This window comes from Colias eurytheme, chromosome 12 (assembly GCF_061535395.1).
Source record: "Colias eurytheme isolate Ceu_HAF_F1 chromosome 12, ilColEury1 Martin Lab GWU primary, whole genome shotgun sequence".
Lineage (NCBI taxonomy): Eukaryota > Metazoa > Arthropoda > Insecta > Lepidoptera > Pieridae > Colias > Colias eurytheme.
The window spans coordinates 1,819,186-1,836,578 of NC_142991.1; the positions used below are offsets into that span (position 1 = coordinate 1,819,186).

A 17,393-nucleotide genomic window follows, 5' to 3' on the forward strand; every position below is an offset into this window, starting at 1 on the left:
TGGAGATATTTTGATACCCGAGAAAGGACATAGGCTACCTTTTATTGCGAAATATGAACCTACCACGGGCGAAGCCGGGGCGGACCTCTAGTAATAAATAAATAATCATGTATCACACTTTGAAAAGTTAAAGATGAAAATGATAATGACCTTTTTATCCTATTAATATTATAAATGTGAAAGTTTGTATGGATGTATGGATGTTTGTTACTCTTTCACGCAAAAACTACTGAACCGATTACAATAAATTTTAACACACATATAGAGGGTAACTTGGATTAACACATAGGATAGGTTTTATCCCGGAAATCCCACGGGAACGGGAACTATGCGGTTTATCTTTGAAAATGCGGGCGAAGCCGCGGGCGGAAAGCTAGTATACAATAATACTGATGAAGTGTAAAAGCTTGTTATTTAAATAAGATTTATCATCTTTGAAAGAATCATACTTCTTCTTCATCATTACTTATAGATATAATGATTAATAATCTATACTAATATTATAAAGCTGAAGAGTTTGTTTGTTTGTTTGGACGCGCTAATTTAATTTAAAATATTGAAGGTTATAAAAAAAACTTGATTGCAGAAAGAAGCAGTCCAATTATTGAAGAAAAATAAGCGGATAAAAAAATAATCCATTTTTTAAATAAAACAGGCTTTACATGAAGTTGAAAATATTGCTCGTAAATAAATATAAAAGGCCATATAATTAATCCTCCATTGAGAAAATAATTAGCGTACGCATTAGAAACCTAGGAAATCATTTTTAATATTCGCTCCGTTTTTCCCGCGTAATTTTAATTTTCCAACGTCAAATCATGTAAAGTAGATTATGTTAACCGTTAACAATTGCTTAACGTTTTATGACATCTCACATTTATTGACGTGTTTTTATACTGGCTATATTCTATCTAAGTTCTATCTATACTATATAAAGCTGAAGAGCGTTTATTTGTTTGTTTGCACGCGCTAATCTCGGGAACTACTGGTCCGATTTGAAAAAGTATTTCGGTGCCCATTTATCGAGGAAGGCTATAGGCCATACCAACAGGAGCGGAGCAATGCGGGTGAAACCGCAGAGCACAGCTAGTAATTTATAAGTAAGATATCCAATTTATGCATTTTAATAGGATTAGTCGCGTATTGTTTAAATGCCAATTCATACGAATTAATGAACATCTTTTTGGACCGATTCACCGATGGACTTCCTTTTTCAAAACATAAAACGTCATAAAGGTTTTTGCCATAAAAGTTATTAACAAATAAAAAGGATACAATTTAACCAATTAGGTATCATGAACGGAAGATCAATCGCACGAACAACCGATTAAAACGGGAAAAAAAATCAAGGATACGACAAAAAAGAAACACAAATTCACGTAACTTTATTTCAATATATATTTATCTTATAATATCTGTATTAAACTGAACTATTCTAGCTATTTATTTCTTCTACTTATAAAGCTATAACTTTAACATAATCTACAACTAGTTCAGGATCATCCCACGAGTCGATCCATTCATCTCTTTTATCCCAGAAGTTATAGACCGCTTTGGGATCGCCATTCTTCCACGGTTTAGGTGTTCCATCACCAGTCACCAGATCGTCTGGGAATTCGAAGAAGCCGCCAGCAGCCACTCCGAAGGTAATGTAAAACTGGAAGAAGAGTATAGATTGAATGAAGTGAATAGAACATCTTTATTGATCTAAAACTTATAAAATGTAGCTATTAAAACAATTATTTGAATTTGTTGCATTATTTGATTGTGGTTAAAGCAAAAGGTGTCTGTTGTAATGACATAAAAATATCACTGATCTTTTTTTGAAGATAACGCAGTAACTGTAGTCAATAACATGGCTCATGTAAGTAAAATACTAGGCTATAAATCGTTTCGTTATAAAATAGACAGGGTTTAGAATTAATCATATTCTACAACTGAGTGAGACATAGATATAGAAAACATTTGTCTGGAGAGTTAAAGGGAATGTAAAAATAATTACGTAATCATCAAAAGGTGCAAGTTTCGGAGCATCGTCCAGCAGTTTGTACCAGTCCCCTCTGCAGTTTCTCGGTAGCCAAGACCTGAGACCTCCAGAGCCAGGTTTATATGTGACCCAAGTTTTTCCATCCACAGCCAGTTCTATTGATGCTGAAACCCATGTACATATTTAACTTAGTTTAATAAAAAGAGGAGGTTCTTAATTCGACTGTATTGTTAGCGTTAATTGCTTCAGAACTTTCGACTGGTAGAACCGATTTAAATTATTATTTTTTTATTAGAAACTACCTTCTGATTGGTCCCAAATGTTGTATAGTTATGAACATTGGAAGACGGTTTAGTTTTTGTAAAGAAATAATTATTTATGATCATCACAACACTTATCTTATTACGATTTGGTTCTTACAAGTAAATAGGTATCGAAATAATTAAATTTCAAATAAACGATGACATAATGTATTAAGAATAAACGGCAAGACATTTTGATTCATTTGCCTGTAACCTTTTTGTTAAACAAAATTATTTGTAAGATGAGGAATAGGTTTTTCAACTACTACAAGTATTTAAGCATATCACGGGAGTTATTGACATTCTACAACATGCTTTCAAATACATAAATTGTGTTAATGCATTAATTTTTTTGGAACAATTAGGATTCCATAAGATCATATTAACGTACCGGCGAATAACCACATAACATAGACCACTATACCACAGAAACTACAACTAGATAACAAAAGTTATTAAATACCTGGTGACCATGTTACTGAATAGTTGTGAAAGTCATCGCCCCACGATCGTCCATCGGATGTTTCTTTAGAGTAAAAATCAAACGCACCCCTACAATGTGAGTTTAAAACGGGACCTCCTTTTAATACCTGTAAAATAATAGGTATCTTAATTCATCAAAATTCTGAAGAAAACTGTTTTAGTCCATTTAATACGTAATAGATAGGCAGAAAGAAAGAAAGCATTTTTTTTAATACAAATATAAAACAGTAACACTATAAATTAATACAAGGTAAATTATAAAAAGTAAAAAAACTTAAATTGAGGTGTGGTAAAGACATGCAGAAGATAATATTATTATAACGATAAATTGGTTTCTTTTTAGCTATTACGTACAATACGTACCTGACTATTAAACTTTGGTTTATTTAGCTCAGTATTACCTCTGACCATGGCTATTTTTAATATTCCAGAAGAGTAATGTAAACTTCCATATTTATTGGATAGCGGTTCTAAAAGGATTTCTGAAATATTTTGTATAGAAATTGATATTTTTGGTTTTATGGTATTCAAATGCTTTATAAATAATAGAAAAAATTCGATTCGAGTCCCGCCTCGTGATCGAACTTTTTCTATTCTTTATAAATTTATAACTCTATGTACATAAGAATAACTTTAAAACAAAAGGAAATTAATTTTATACATACAAATCTACAAAAATGCATTTATTTTCAGCACAGTTTTTAAATTTCTCGTAAGAAGAGCAGTTAAAAAAGCAAATGTATTACATAATAATTTATTACAAATATGTACCTGGGTAGAGCCAATCGCCGATAGGTAGTTTTGCTCTAATATGTATTGTACCATATTTGAATGCAAATTTAGATCTTATCCGTCCACTCACTATCGGTGGTAGAATATTTGACCCCATGGCTTTAGCTTTACAAACACGACCCGTACAGCTGAAATAATAGCACTATCATCATTCACCTTCATTGTATTGCATTGAAAAGTCTCCATATTTTCTAAAAAAGCAATGCACCAAAGCTTAAATATTACCTATACTAGAACCACGCTACTATGCACGCTACCTATCGGTGAAATCGGGAATAAAATTGGCTGTGCCAATTAGTTTTTGTTTTTATCCCTAACAAACAGACAGACGCCGACGAGCATTTTTTTACCGACTTCAAAAATAATAGGAGGTTCTTGATTCGGTCGGTATATTATTTTTTGAAATAGAATTAGTATGTAGTGATTAATTTAGAACCATTTATAAATCTGCTATTATAAATACATACTCACTGGTCAGGTCCAAAGTCCCCTTGTACAAACTACTTTCGTCAAACCCGGGTAAGTTTTGCTGGAATTTTGGCCGAATATGGAGTGAACCATTTTCTACAAAAACTGTTGAGTTAGCACCTTCCAACTTCTGATACGATATGAAGGGATGTTCCTGTAATAATAAACAAAAATAATATACAAATCAGAAGGCAAAAAGTATAAACAGTATAAGATGAAGACTGTTATCAAACTGAAAGATATTGCTTCTTAAAAAGAATTAAATTGCTATTCCAGAATTGTTTTATGTGATAATAAACGATGAACTCCATTAGGTATCCCTATATATTTATTTTAAGCAGTTATAAAATATCACTTACCGGATGATCATAGGGAATATACTGATCAATATTCCAGAAATCTTCGCGTAATGTGTCAAAGTTCTCCTCAAAAATTACGTCATCAGAACATACATCTCTCCCAGGAACTTTGGATATGACGAAACATTCATTTTTCTTAACCACTGGTTTAATTTCTTCCAATGCTGAAGAAATATGATGTTTTTTAATAATAATCAAAAAATTAAAGCAATGCTTTTGTTTGGATTGATCACAACTCACTGTTTCACAATTCACTTCAATTATCTGCTGCTAAGAAAAAAATAATTTCAGCTAACTTCAAATAATCTTCCATTTCTTGGCGAGGTGCATGAGATAATAATAAATGTCTAAACACACAAATAGTGTGAAACCTGGTTATACATTTATGGGCCCTCTTCACAATGTGCAGTGTTGGGCGAGTAGAGGCAATCACGACAGTGTTGAGGCCCTAAATGTCTATTATCGTCCGTCATTGTAGATGTTTATTCATAATCGTTGTAATGACGGCATACATCGAAAATCATTTGTTGGGTCAACGCCACCCATTGTGAAGAGGGCCAATATGATGTTGGATATTTTTTATCCCACAAAGATTATCGTGAAATTCTCTTTAGAAACTTACCACGTATCTTTACGCTGACCATATCACTATATCCTTTGCCCAGGATCTTTGTTATATACGAAGCATCTGTTATATTATCATCGAAGACGATGTGGAACTTTTGAGCCACAAAGTATGTACACATGATGGTGTCGTTTATGTTCACAATAAGGTTGGGCTTATCCATCAGCCATTTTCCATTTGTCTTTTGGAACACAATGTCCCTTGTGTATCCATCGTAGTCTAAGTTTTTGTCGTAAAACACAGCTTCATACTGGACAAACTCTATTCTTGGGTCATCTGAAATATAAGCAAGAAGAAAGATTTTTTTGCCATATATACTTTTAATTTAATCATAGAATGAAGAATGAATAATCATAATCTTCTATTTGTTGACAATAAAAGTTATCATTATAGAATACTAGCTTTCCGCCCGTGGCTTCGCCCGCTTTGTCTAAAACATAATAAATTATATACGGAAACCTTTCTCTTGAATCACTCTATCTATTAAAAAAACCGCATCAAAATCCGTTGCGTAGTTTTAAAGATTTAAACATACATAGGGACATAGGGACATAGGGACAGAGAAAGCGACTTTGTTTTATACTATGTAGTGATGTGTAAGATAACTGATTTAATAATGCTATTATGGATACGTATCTTCTATATTATTATCATGTAGAAATCGAAAAATACAAGGAAAACACGTTTCAAATATGGATACATAACAAGCGTAATATAGTATGCGTATTGGCTACTATTCATTGAGATAAATAAATAAAAAATCGTATTTTGAATAAAGAATAGCGATCATTTTGTTTATTTTCTATGCGTGGCCAGTAGGTAACATAAATAAAAAAAATACCTTAATATCTCTAAGCAACACATACCTGGTACAGAAATTTTCAATCCCTTAGGTTTAAAGGCTTGTACAGTTATATTAAATTCAAAAGGTTCGTCTGCAAGAGCTAAAGATAGCACAAACAACAACCACAGTGGTTTCACTGCCATTTTGCGACTGAGGTCAAAAGGCAGATAGCGAGCTATGTGGCTATCAAATACGTAATTTTAAAGCTAAATATAACCTATTTTATATTTATAGTCCTTGTGCTAAATGAGTCTTGACAAGTATATGCAGGAATAATGATGATGATGATGAAAAAGGTTTTTTTATGGCAGACTGTAGTAGTAGTAAGCTTGTATAAATATAGTAAAAGGTCATCAAAGGTAGTAGGTCATAAAGGTAAAGAGTAAAAGGTCATTATCACTTATTTAAATGCTCGATATCTCGCTATCTGTCTTTTGACCTCAGTCGAAAAATGGCAGTGAAACCACTGTGGTTGTTTTTTGTGCTGTCTTTAGCTCTAGCAGACGAACCTTTTGAATTTAATATAAGTATACAAGCCTTTAAACCTAAGGGATTGAAAATTTCTGTACCAGGTATTTGATGCTTTTACTAATAAAATTAAAGTATATTTTTTGTTTATGTTACTGCCCAATCATATAAAATAAGCAAAATTATAAGAAAATACGACTTTTCATTTATTTATCTCAATGAATAGTACCCAATCCGCATACTAAAGTACACTTGTTATGTATCCGTATTTGAAACGTGTTTTCCTTCTTATAGTTTTGTACCTCTACATTACCATTATAGCATTATTAAATCAGTTATCGCAATGTATATACTATAATACTAAATTATTTTGTTGACAAACCGAACATTATGAATATACATCTATGATTTAATTACCTAATTGATTAATTCAATTAATCTAATTAAAAAAGATGGTTATAAAAAATGTAATCTTTTTTTTTCACTGCATAAAGTCTTCCACTGCGTCTGACTGTAAATTCAAAAAGGGGCTGCACCGATTGCATTTTGGCTATTAATTACAAGAACATAATATTACGTTATAGTAAATAATTCAGGATCCTGTTATCAATAGCTGGAATCCTAAAATTTTCGGATTAAGCCTAAAAATTACCAACTCTTAATGGTTAAAGTCTTAACAGTTCTGTGATCATTATTCATTTCTTTTTTGTTTTATAGTTTACTAAATGTAGGTAGAAAAGAGAGTGTAATCAACCAATTTTTCTTCATTCCTTATGAGCCAATCGAGCTCTTTTTCGGAGAGTCTAAGAGCTCTTATTATCTTCTCCCTTTTATAACAACATTATTAATTGAAGTTGATAAAAGTAGTTGTAAGTGTATATGTGGCAAAAAAATATTTTTTCTTTCTTGCTTATATTTCAGATGACCCAAGAATAGAGTTTGTCCAGTATCAAGCTGCGATTTACGACAAAAAGTTAGACTACGATGGATATGTCGTGGCCATATCGTAAATTTGCTCATTTCATGATATGGCTGGCCATTTAGTAGCCAATTTAGTTTGGCCACATCATGATGTGGCTTGAGCATATCAATGATAAGAAATCGTTTCACGATATGGCCAACTAAACGCGCGGTTTTTTCATGAAATGATCAAAATTATTTGATCATATCGTAAAATAGTTACATTAATCATTGGTAGAGGCGCTGCAAGCTCTGTGTTTATGTGATAAGATGGCGGCCGCTTGCGAAAATTTAATTATTCGCAGTTAAAAACTTCATAATTCGTTTAATAACAATATGAAGAAAGTCATAGCAAAGAATTTACGACGGTTCGAGTACTATGGAAAATGTGGATATCTTATATATTATGTATTGAAGAAAAAATGCGTTTTAAATAAAATAATTTAAGACGCATTTTTTCTTTTATGATATATATTTATATATCCTACTACATATATTATTATAATTGTTTGTTTTTTAAAAAGCGATCCACTTCTGGCACTCGCCAGCCGCTGCCGCGGCACGCTCGCTTTGCTCGCTCGGCTCGTGCGTTGTTTATCAAAGTCTAACCTAACCTAACCTGTTTTTATTGCAAAAACGATTCGCTTCTAGCATTCGCCGGCCGCTGTCGCGGCACTAACTTAAATGACATTAAACAAGTTTTTAGAATATTCTGAATTTTAATATTTTATGGACTCTTTAAATTTTATACGATCTGGCCAAATGTGGATGGCCATATCGTGAAACGTTGACGATTTAACGATCTGATCAAACTATGTTGGCCATTTCATGAAATGCGACCATTTCGTGAAATGATCGATCATATCATGAAATGAGCAAATCTACGATATGGCCACGACAGATACACAAGTGACATTGTGTTCCAAAAGACAAATGGAAAATGGCTGATGGAAAAGCCCTTGCGTAGGCTACATCAATTAGCAATCATGTTTTAATTTTTATTTTAATATAAATTCGGGTTTATGATATTATTTTATAATCTTGTAAAAATTATTTTGTTACATAAAGCACCTATCTACTAAAGTTATATATGGACAAAATAATTTTATTACATTTTTAAATAAATTGGATTAAAAAAAGTATTTATTTTTCAAAACATATGAATGCGAATAGCGGTAGTTTTTAGTCGAGAATGCGGGACATTTTATTTTCATCATATTCATCATGGAATTCACATGAATTAAATCGCGAGTGAAAACGACTATGACGCTTTTCAAGTTTCTCAAGTTGCTAAAAATACATAGACTCCAGGTGGTTATAGGATTCATCAGAAATAGTGGTATTTGTAGCGATGGTCACCACGCAGGTTTCTTCTGGCCTCTTGTGAATAACAACAAAATAGCTGTCACCTTTCATTATTTTCACCCTGGCTGGTTCCGATATTGGACCTTCTAGGTCTTTTTTATACGCTAATATTCGTATCTCGTAAAGTGTGTTGTATTTCACGTTATAGATTTTAGCCTTTCGAGTATCTACATTATAGACTATCTTCTCCCGCGGTTCTCCTTTGGGCGCTTTAACTTTATCCATAGGCTGAAAAAATTAGTTTTTAATTAAAAAATAAAGACATACTTGCTATGGTTAATCTCTCTTTTTTAGTATGGTTTATAATACAATATAGTAATAAAGTATTTACCTCTAAAGGTTTACTCTCATAAAGCAATCCTGGCGTCTCTTCCCCATTCAACAAATTTAAATACCCTTGACTATCCTCTTCGACTTTCCACAGTCTGATCTATAACATAATAATTTTTTAATACAATGAAATTTTACGCTGCAACATTAACATGTTCAAGTTTTTTAGAATATCAAATTTTACAATGACATTGAAGCAAAAAGAAACCTCTATTCCAAATTTTATCAAAATCAGTTCAGCTATATTATATTGATCGTTGAAAATGTTTGCTCATTAACATAAACGTGGCAAAAGGCAGAACTTGCATTACATTACAATTTAAGTAGATAATGAATGATATTTGGTTTAAAAAATACATCCCTATTTATATATTATATTTTGAAAGACAAAGGAAACAAACAACCTTAACTCAAGACCAAATACAACAGTGGTCTTATCGCTTTTGAGCAATTTCTTCCCGACAACCTTTGGTAATAACTGATCGAAGCTCACCTTATAGCCAAGAATTGGATCACTGTCGACGCTGTTCACTCCTGTCCATTTTATAAAGAAACCAACTGGATTCAAGGCTGACACGCTGAATATCTTCGGTACTCCTATTTCATAAGCACTAACGATTATCCTACTTAAATATAAAATAAATAATACGCGTTTCATGATGTAATGTCTAGAACTGTCGGTATGATAATGAGCAGGATTAATATTTCCTACCAATTTCCGGTGACCGCCAATATTTATAACATATAAAGCATTGAAACCCGTTTATATATAAACGTAAGACAATTTAAAAAAGTTCAATTTGGTTATTAAACATCAAATAGTTAATTGCATCGCCCTGTTCGTCAGGCGGACGAACGGTGCTTCAAAAATGGTACCTTGTGATGATAACGTAATTTACTTTTAAATTCCTCTAAGCTTTAATAATACTGATGATTCAGCTGTAGGATATTAGATTTTTAAAATAACATTTAGTTAAGAAAATTTATGATTGCTTAAACGCGATATGGCCGCCTCTTTGAGGGTTAGGGTTGGGTTTGGGCGAAGTTACTTTTTTAGATTCATTCAAACCACCAGTATTTCTTATTATACGTATATTTACCAACGTAGAGTGACTCGACACAATTTTTGTTTTTAATGTAATGTCTTTTTCGCCAACCTGGCTAAAATTTTGACAGATTCCAATTTCACGTAGATACAACACTAGGAGACCGATAGAAACGATAGAGGCCCATAAAATAATAACACTCAGCACTATGCCGTCAACTGTAAGCTATCCAACTGAAAGCAACTAAAAATACATAGTCTCCAAGTGATAATACGATTCATCAGAAATAGTTGTATTTGTAGCGATGGACACCACGCAGTCTTCGTCCGGCCTCTTGTGAATAAGAACAAAATATTTGTCGCCTTTCATTATTTTTACCCTGGCTGGTTCTGACATCGGACCTTCTTGGTCATTTTTATACGCTAATATACGTATCTCGTATAGTGTGTTGTATTTCACATTATAGATTTTAGCCTTTTCAGTAGATACATCGTTTATTATCACCTCACGTGGTTGTCCTTTGGGCGGTTTAACTTTATCCACCGGCTGTAAAAAATAATTTTTAATAAACGTTATTACATTAAAATTCAATTGATTTCGATTATTAGACTTATTGAAATGTTGAACCCCATAATCCCTAATTCCCTTCTTTATTGTGGTCAATCATGCAAAAGTTACCTCTAACGGCCTGTCCTCTAAAAGTAATCCTGGCATCTCTTCCCCATTCACCAATTTTAAATACCCTTGACTGTCCACTTTGACTTCCCACAGTCTGATCTAAAACAAAATATTTTTTTACAGAATTTTTTAATTTCACAACGTCTTCAACATGATCAAATCTTAATATACACATATAAATCTCGTGTCACAATGTTTGTCCTCAATGGACTCCTAAACCACTTAACCGATTATAATAATATTCGCACACCATGTGCAGTTCGATGCAACTTGAGAGATAGGATAGTTTTTTAAGAAAAAAAACGTAAACATGTAGGTACCACGGGCGAAGCCGGGGCGAACCGCTAGTTTACTTTAATATCAAATTTTACACTGTCATTGAATTAAATAAAAATCTCCAAAGAAGATTTTAAATTTTATGAAAATGAATTCAGTTCATTCAATTCAACGAACGCCATATTTGGTTAAAATACATCCTTATGTATTAATTATATACTAGAGCTTTCCGCCCGCGGCTTCGCCCACGTTTTTAAAGAAAACCCTGCATAGTTCCCGTTCCCGTGGGATTTCCAGGATAAAACCTATTCTATGTGTTAATCCAAGTTACCCTCTATATGTGTGCTCATTTTCATTGTAATCGGTTCAGTAGTATTTGCGTGAAAGATTAACAAACACACACACATCCTCACAAACTTTCACATTTATAATATTAGTAGGAAAATATAAGATATTTTGCACTTTAAAGCAAAAATATGAAACTATTCTTAAAACTAAATAGAACTGGCACTTTATGCGATTTCTTTCTTTGGTAATAGAGAACCTTAATTAATTAGCTCACCTTATAACCAAGAACTGGGTCTCTGTTGATGCTGCTCACAACTGTCCACTTTATAAAGAATCCTACTGGATCCAAGGCTGACACACTGATTATCTTCGGTACTCCTATTTCATAAGCACTAACGATTATCCTACTTAAATATAAAATTAATAATACGCGTTTCATGATGTAATGTCTAGAACTGTCGGTGTGATAATGAGCAGGATTAATATTTCCTACCAATTTCCGGTGACCGCCAATATTTATAACATATAAAGCATTGAAACCCGTTTATATATAGGCATAACATAATTTACAATATTATGTCAATTTGGTTTTTACACATCAAATAGCTAATCGGATCGAGACCCTTCGCATTCGAGGTGTTAGGGTAGTCGTATCGTAAGATAGAAATGAATACGTAAATATGAAATTTTTCCTTCGATTAGCCTGCGGACATGTATGTGCTTAGACACGACACGCCTCGTGTGTAAACGTTGCCCTAGTATCTCATAAACAAATTCTTTATTTCGGATACCATATTCCAAGTACCAATATACATATAGTGAAAAATAAAATTATTGAGTTCAATATCCTCTTTAATAAACAGAATAGCATCGCTTACAAACATTCAATATATTCTGAATATAATTATTTTTCTTTCTATTCATTATTCTTAAATTAAAAATATAATTAACCGTCGTTTCTTTTCCATTTCATCCGAGTTTTTTCGTTCGAGTAAATTTTGTTTCTTTTAAAAAAACGAATTATAGATGAATGGATATGTTTCTTTTTCTTTCCCTGCCACTGCATCTGTACGTACTGATATTTGACATCCAGTCAGAGTCCTTGTTACTGAACTGAAATAATCTGCATAATCTAACAATTTAATCCTCATAGGTTCTGACAGAGGTCCGTTAACGTCAATTTTAAAGGCAAGAACTCGTATTTCGTAAAGCGTGTTATATTTAACATCAACGATGGCGTTCTTTGAATCAGCGTCGACGATAATTTCTCTCATGTCTGCATTAGTATTGTTTATTCTGAAATCCTGAAAAAAGATGATGATTTTTTAATATACTATATAGGTAAATTGGTAGTGATTGTATTTTTTTAGGTACTTCTTTATCAATCATTGAGTATATTGCATTTAAGAGATCTTAGGTAAACTAGTAAAGTCTCTCATAGGAACAGTCATAGCTCTGACTCTGTTTTAGTTTTCTTCAACAAAGTTTGATAGAGATCCAGATATATTTAACTAAAAATAACATATAATTGTAAATTTTTTTTACTTTGCAACTCAGTGAACATACTGTGTAAGTATTGATAATAATGCACTTTTTGATAACATTAACGGAAACTAGAACAAAACATCACAGTCAATAGCAATCGTGAATAATTTATGTTTTACTTGCTTCTGAGTTTCATCACAGTATGCTATAAAATAATAAGCTCTATATAGCTCTAAGCCGTATATATAGCCCTGTGATAGAGGCTCTCAAGTTTATTAATTTCAGTAGGATAAGTGGTTATTCAGATATTATTACCTGTAACGCTTTATCGTTCCTTACTAATGCCGGAAACTCATCTGCGTTTATCAGCTCTGCTTGAGTCTCCGATGACTCTGGTACCTTAGATAGTATTATCTGAAATACCACAATTGGGTATGTTGAGGTTTGTGTTTGTAATACGGTTTGTGTATGTTAATAATAGAATTATGGACTAAAGGTATCTAAAGGTTATTGAAGGTAAAATGGAATCCCAAGATTCTTATCTGTCTTTTATTTCTTCTCAGATTGTCGTTAGGGTGTCAGGTTAATCTATGATCAAATGAAATTTAGAAACCACTGTAAAAGCACAGAATACATAATAGTAGCTAAACGCTACAGAACGGACACTCTCCGCCTCCCGCCAAAATTAAATACCTCACCCCGCACGATCAGCCTAAAATGGTCCACATTTTTCTACAGGGACGATACGCAACGAAGATTGACAACATTAATCAAATGGAATAAAAATAATTTTATTATTTTGGATTTGTGATTATCGTTTTTTGTAGAAAATGGTTAGATATTGTGCTGTTTACGGATGTATTTCATCAGAAAAACGCGAATTTTTTTACGCTAGTCACAAATGTGCCAACCATAAAGCGTTAACACACACATTTGCAGTCTCTACAGTGTGAATGTCAAAACGATTATTTTGTACGGAGTGTCCGGGGTGTGCTAAAAAGTAAACAAGGTTTCCAAAGACATGATATTATGGTACAAAAGCGTTTCCAACAGCATAATGCAAAATCTTTGATTTGCAAACGTATCAGTGACAATGTCTATTAGATGGACAAACGCACAGACCAATTTCTTACGGATTTTATAAGCTTAATAATTACTTGATTTAGCCTACCTTATAACCAATAACAGGATCATCGTCCCTCTGGCACACTGAGCTCCATTGCACAAACACGCGTGAAGGCTGCATCGCAGTGACAGAAACTTTCTCGGGGGCATCTAAATATCTCTCACTTTCCGCTAAACCTTTCGTACTTGATACCAAAATAAGACTAAGGAATACTCTCAACATGTTAGCAATTAATGCAAATTCTACTAAAGATACTACTAGATTGGGTATTTCAAGAGATAAGCAAATTGTAAATTGTGTTGTAAATGATAGGCGCCCCAATGTCAATTTTCTTGTGTAATTTCATAAATCCTCAATTTCCGTATTATCAAGGTTCAATTAATGACACCCTTTGATTCAGATTTTGGCACAAAATTGATAAAATCACACTCAATTGACTGCAGTTAAACAATATAGCAAGTATTTATAAATTGATAAGAACATACAGACTAAAACATAGATAACCTTTGTACAACGAAACAAATAATGATTTTGTCTTTAATTTCTTTCCGAAAAAAAATTCTAATAACACGTAAACAAAAATGCTATATGTAATTGTATAGTTGCTTCGAGAGCATTAAAAATTTACAACTAAATCACCTACGAGCATTTTAACTCAGACAAGTAAAAACAAACCAATATAAATTTGACTTGACAAATGTGATATTTGATAATAATATAAACATCTAGAATCTTAATTATCATCTGTGGTATCATATTAACTCTCTTCATCCGTATCCTTACCTGATTTTAATCGATCAAAAGTATTGTGAAAGATTTTGTTGATTCGTGCCCTGGATTTTCATTTTTGTTATGTGGATTCGAGGGCAAGAAACAAAATATCAGCAACGCATCATCATTTATATCATAACAACATTATATTATTAAATTTACTAAAATTCTCGTCGATACTTTTGAATATGAATAGTATATAAACGATTATATAAGTGAAGTCCCATGTCCCCAAGTGGGGTAAGGGGCAGATGCATTATGCAGACAGATGTAAAAGATTATATTTTATGATATAAGAAAAGGTAGGGGCACTAGATGAGAGCCCTGCGGCACACCGGTATGTGCAACGTACGTTACAGAAGAAGAGACCAACAACTCCTCCGACTCAGGCTGTTTGTGAAGATATGACTCTAGCCATATTAATAATATTGTTCTATAATATCATAATTTGTTGTCTTTTCAAGTAGCGAAATGTAACTGACTTAATCAAAAACGTTGGTGAAGTCGGTATATTGCATCAACTTCGCGTCTTTAGTACATTTCAAGACATAGTTTGGTTATAAAAGGATTCGTTGAAGTTGTAAGACCATTCTAGAAAATGAGCTAAAATGTTAGATAAACATAATATCGAGTAACATTTTAATGTTTATGAGAAATAAAATAAAATTAGACAATAAAAGCCACGAATCTATCTACACTAATATTATAAAGCTGAAGAGTTTGTTTGTTTATTTGAACGCGCTAATCTCGGGAACTACTGGTCCGATTTGAAAAATTCTATCAGTGTTAGATAACCCATTTATCGAGGAAGGCTATTTCATCTCGCTAAGATCAACGGGAGCGGAGCACTGCGGGTAAAACCGCGAGGCACAGCTAGTCTTAAATTAAATTGTCAACGTGTTTAAAACAAGAAGTGTACAAAGTGAATACTCCAATATAGAAGCGACCTACAGCTGTATATTTCTATTATTAATAATTAACAGCTCTATTAATTTCTTACTTACGTATCTATATGTAGACGTAAAATACGTTGCAAAAAGGTTATCACAGCATACAATTTTATTCTCTTATCGAAGCGGAAAAAGTATAGTAGGTATCATTTTAAAACTATATTATACTCAATGACGTTTTGTTTATACATTTTTATAAATTCTCATTTATTAGTTTGTTCCCTTAATTTCGTCATTTGTTATTTAATTTAGGACTGAATCGGGTTTCTCAGTTGTAAAAAAATATTTTAGCGTACTTTTTTTATTGATAGAACTAAAAGCATAGGTATAGGTTTTTGTCTGGCAGGTCACACATAAAAACAAATTAAAACATATAATATGAGAGGAGCTCATAATTAAAATCGAACGAAAACATCAAAGAAGCATGGATATAATATGGTTATAGTGACCGACTATAGTGATTAATATCTTTGGAGGAGATAAATAGAAAACAAAAGATCGCGCAAAACTAAATAAAAAACTAAAATTACACGTAGGATGTATGCTAGCAAAAATCATCTAATCACTAGTGACTTGTGATAACAGAGCATGATTCTTCAATATTCCCATCAAGTTCACGGCAAGTTGTAATTCTCTGTCACACATATTTTATTTCTGACTAAGATATTCAATCTTCTGTTAGTGTATATTCTATTCTTCTGTTTGTGTCCGTGTGTCTTCTCTAAAGTTGTTAAAATAGAAACAATGATGATTAAATGCTTATGGATCGTAATGATTCTATCGTGCTCAAATGCAGCTGAAGACGTAAGTTATAATTTGGAAGCCCCCCGGCTGATCAGCGTGACGTCAGTCGAGCCACGAGGGCTATACATCCATTGGAGTAATGTTGGACAGTTAATGCGTGATCCTGTCTTGGGCTTTAAGGTAAGAATTGCTACAGGTTATTCGTACTTTCAATGGTTGAACACTGAATTTATAATATAAAATGAATCGCAAAATGTGTTGGTAATCGCATAACTAGAGAACGGCTGAACCGATTTTGTTAATTCTTTTTTTATAATGAAGACGTAAACAGATTACGTAAACATGTTCCACGGGCGAAGCCGGGGCGTACCGCTAGTACTGAATATATCGCCTTTGAAAATTAATAGTAAAGCGAAACTCACAAATTCATACATTTGAGTTTTAAGTGTTAAATTACACTTTTATATAAACTTCTTTTTTTTTCAATTTAGATACATATTTTCGAGATATCTGAGTCATCTGCGACAGAAGTAAAATTACTAACAAACAATCACCCAGAAATTGTGAAGAATGACATACCTTTACAGGTGAAAACTCTCTCTATACATTTTTTTTTAATGATACAATAAATTGATATATCCGTAAAATTTTACCTCAGATTTTTACTTATAAATATTTCATTTTCCAGAAATTCAATTCAAGCAAAATAGATCCGACTATCGAGATTATAACGGGAGTAAGGTTTAAAGCTACTGTTACTGACCTTAAATACAATACTCTTTATGAAGTAAGAGTTCTCGCCTTTAAAAGTGATATGGATGGTCCACTATCAGCACCAATAAGAATAAAAGTTTTGAAAGATACAAATTATGATGCTGTTGTAACGAGGACCGTGAATGGGTGTCAGTTTTCAATGCAAACAGAAAACGTACAAATACAAGAAGATGTCTTCCCGTTTATTTACAATTCTTACTTTTAATACCTGAACTCTTAAATATTTAAAGTTTTGTTTATTACACAAGGACAGGAAGTGTGTGATACTGGTC

The 17,393-nt window shown here is 32.6% G+C and overlaps 5 protein-coding genes across 5 annotated transcripts; 1 reads left to right on the forward strand and 4 right to left on the reverse strand.

Annotated features, from left to right (window-relative positions):
• Positions 1–1,361: 1,361 nt before the first annotated feature.
• Positions 1,362–6,003, reverse strand: LOC149903811 (beta-1,3-glucan-binding protein-like). The gene is made up of 9 exons (XM_090107684.1): positions 5,883–6,003; positions 5,014–5,292; positions 4,392–4,555; positions 4,032–4,186; positions 3,544–3,692; positions 3,136–3,254; positions 2,753–2,879; positions 2,003–2,151; positions 1,362–1,657 (listed from the first exon to the last, which is right to left on the reverse strand). Exons 1-9 carry the CDS (start codon positions 6,001–6,003, stop codon positions 1,457–1,459), a joined length of 1,464 nt encoding a protein of 487 aa, XP_089963810.1. The 3' UTR covers positions 1,362–1,456.
• Positions 6,004–8,561: 2,558 nt separating this feature from the next.
• On the reverse strand, positions 8,562–9,641 carry LOC149903812 (uncharacterized). Its single transcript, XM_090107732.1, has 3 exons — positions 9,477–9,641; positions 8,985–9,083; positions 8,562–8,881 (listed from the first exon to the last, which is right to left on the reverse strand). Exons 1-3 carry the CDS (start codon positions 9,639–9,641, stop codon positions 8,579–8,581), a joined length of 567 nt encoding a protein of 188 aa, XP_089963858.1. The 3' UTR covers positions 8,562–8,578.
• Positions 9,642–10,101: 460 nt separating this feature from the next.
• On the reverse strand, positions 10,102–11,719 carry LOC149903813 (uncharacterized). The gene is made up of 3 exons (XM_090107658.1): positions 11,546–11,719; positions 10,708–10,806; positions 10,102–10,575 (listed from the first exon to the last, which is right to left on the reverse strand). Exons 1-3 carry the CDS (start codon positions 11,708–11,710, stop codon positions 10,273–10,275), a joined length of 567 nt encoding a protein of 188 aa, XP_089963784.1. The 5' UTR covers positions 11,711–11,719; the 3' UTR covers positions 10,102–10,272.
• Positions 11,720–11,840: 121 nt separating this feature from the next.
• On the reverse strand, positions 11,841–14,273 carry LOC149903814 (uncharacterized). Its single transcript, XM_090107686.1, has 3 exons — positions 13,928–14,273; positions 13,072–13,170; positions 11,841–12,575 (listed from the first exon to the last, which is right to left on the reverse strand). The coding sequence occupies exons 1-3, from the start codon at positions 14,102–14,104 to the stop codon at positions 12,279–12,281; spliced, it is 573 nt and encodes a 190-aa protein (XP_089963812.1). The 5' UTR covers positions 14,105–14,273; the 3' UTR covers positions 11,841–12,278.
• Positions 14,274–16,046: 1,773 nt separating this feature from the next.
• Positions 16,047–17,388, forward strand: LOC149903815 (uncharacterized). The gene is made up of 3 exons (XM_090107662.1): positions 16,047–16,527; positions 16,839–16,934; positions 17,036–17,388. Exons 1-3 carry the CDS (start codon positions 16,348–16,350, stop codon positions 17,324–17,326), a joined length of 567 nt encoding a protein of 188 aa, XP_089963788.1. The 5' UTR covers positions 16,047–16,347; the 3' UTR covers positions 17,327–17,388.
• The last annotated feature ends 5 nt before the right edge of the window (positions 17,389–17,393 follow it).

Coding starts and splice junctions, on each gene's coding strand:
- LOC149903811 (XM_090107684.1), bottom strand. CDS start 6,003: ATGGCAGTGAAACCACTGTGGTTGTTGTTTGTGCTATCTTTAGCTCTT. Junction 5,293..5,882: donor ATTGAAAATTTCTGTACCAG/GTATGTGTTGCT, acceptor CTTATATTTCAG/ATGACCCAAGAATAGAGTTT. Junction 4,556..5,013: donor GGTCAGCGTAAAGATACGTG/GTAAGTTTCTAA, acceptor ATATTTCTTCAG/CATTGGAAGAAATTAAACCA.
- LOC149903812 (XM_090107732.1), bottom strand. CDS start 9,641: ATGAAACGCGTATTATTTATTTTATATTTAAGTAGGATAATCGTTAGT. Junction 9,084..9,476: donor ATCCAATTCTTGGCTATAAG/GTGAGCTTCGAT, acceptor ATTATGTTATAG/ATCAGACTGTGGAAAGTCGA. Junction 8,882..8,984: donor ATGAGAGTAAACCTTTAGAG/GTAAATACTTTA, acceptor TAATTTTTTCAG/CCTATGGATAAAGTTAAAGC.
- LOC149903813 (XM_090107658.1), bottom strand. CDS start 11,710: ATGAAACGCGTATTATTAATTTTATATTTAAGTAGGATAATCGTTAGT. Junction 10,807..11,545: donor ACCCAGTTCTTGGTTATAAG/GTGAGCTAATTA, acceptor ATTTTGTTTTAG/ATCAGACTGTGGGAAGTCAA. Junction 10,576..10,707: donor TAGAGGACAGGCCGTTAGAG/GTAACTTTTGCA, acceptor TATTTTTTACAG/CCGGTGGATAAAGTTAAACC.
- LOC149903814 (XM_090107686.1), bottom strand. CDS start 14,104: ATGTTGAGAGTATTCCTTAGTCTTATTTTGGTATCAAGTACGAAAGGT. Junction 13,171..13,927: donor ATCCTGTTATTGGTTATAAG/GTAGGCTAAATC, acceptor GTGGTATTTCAG/ATAATACTATCTAAGGTACC. Junction 12,576..13,071: donor GGAACGATAAAGCGTTACAG/GTAATAATATCT, acceptor ATCTTTTTTCAG/GATTTCAGAATAAACAATAC.
- LOC149903815 (XM_090107662.1), top strand. CDS start 16,348: ATGATGATTAAATGCTTATGGATCGTAATGATTCTATCGTGCTCAAAT. Junction 16,528..16,838: donor ATCCTGTCTTGGGCTTTAAG/GTAAGAATTGCT, acceptor TTTTCAATTTAG/ATACATATTTTCGAGATATC. Junction 16,935..17,035: donor AGAATGACATACCTTTACAG/GTGAAAACTCTC, acceptor TTCATTTTCCAG/AAATTCAATTCAAGCAAAAT.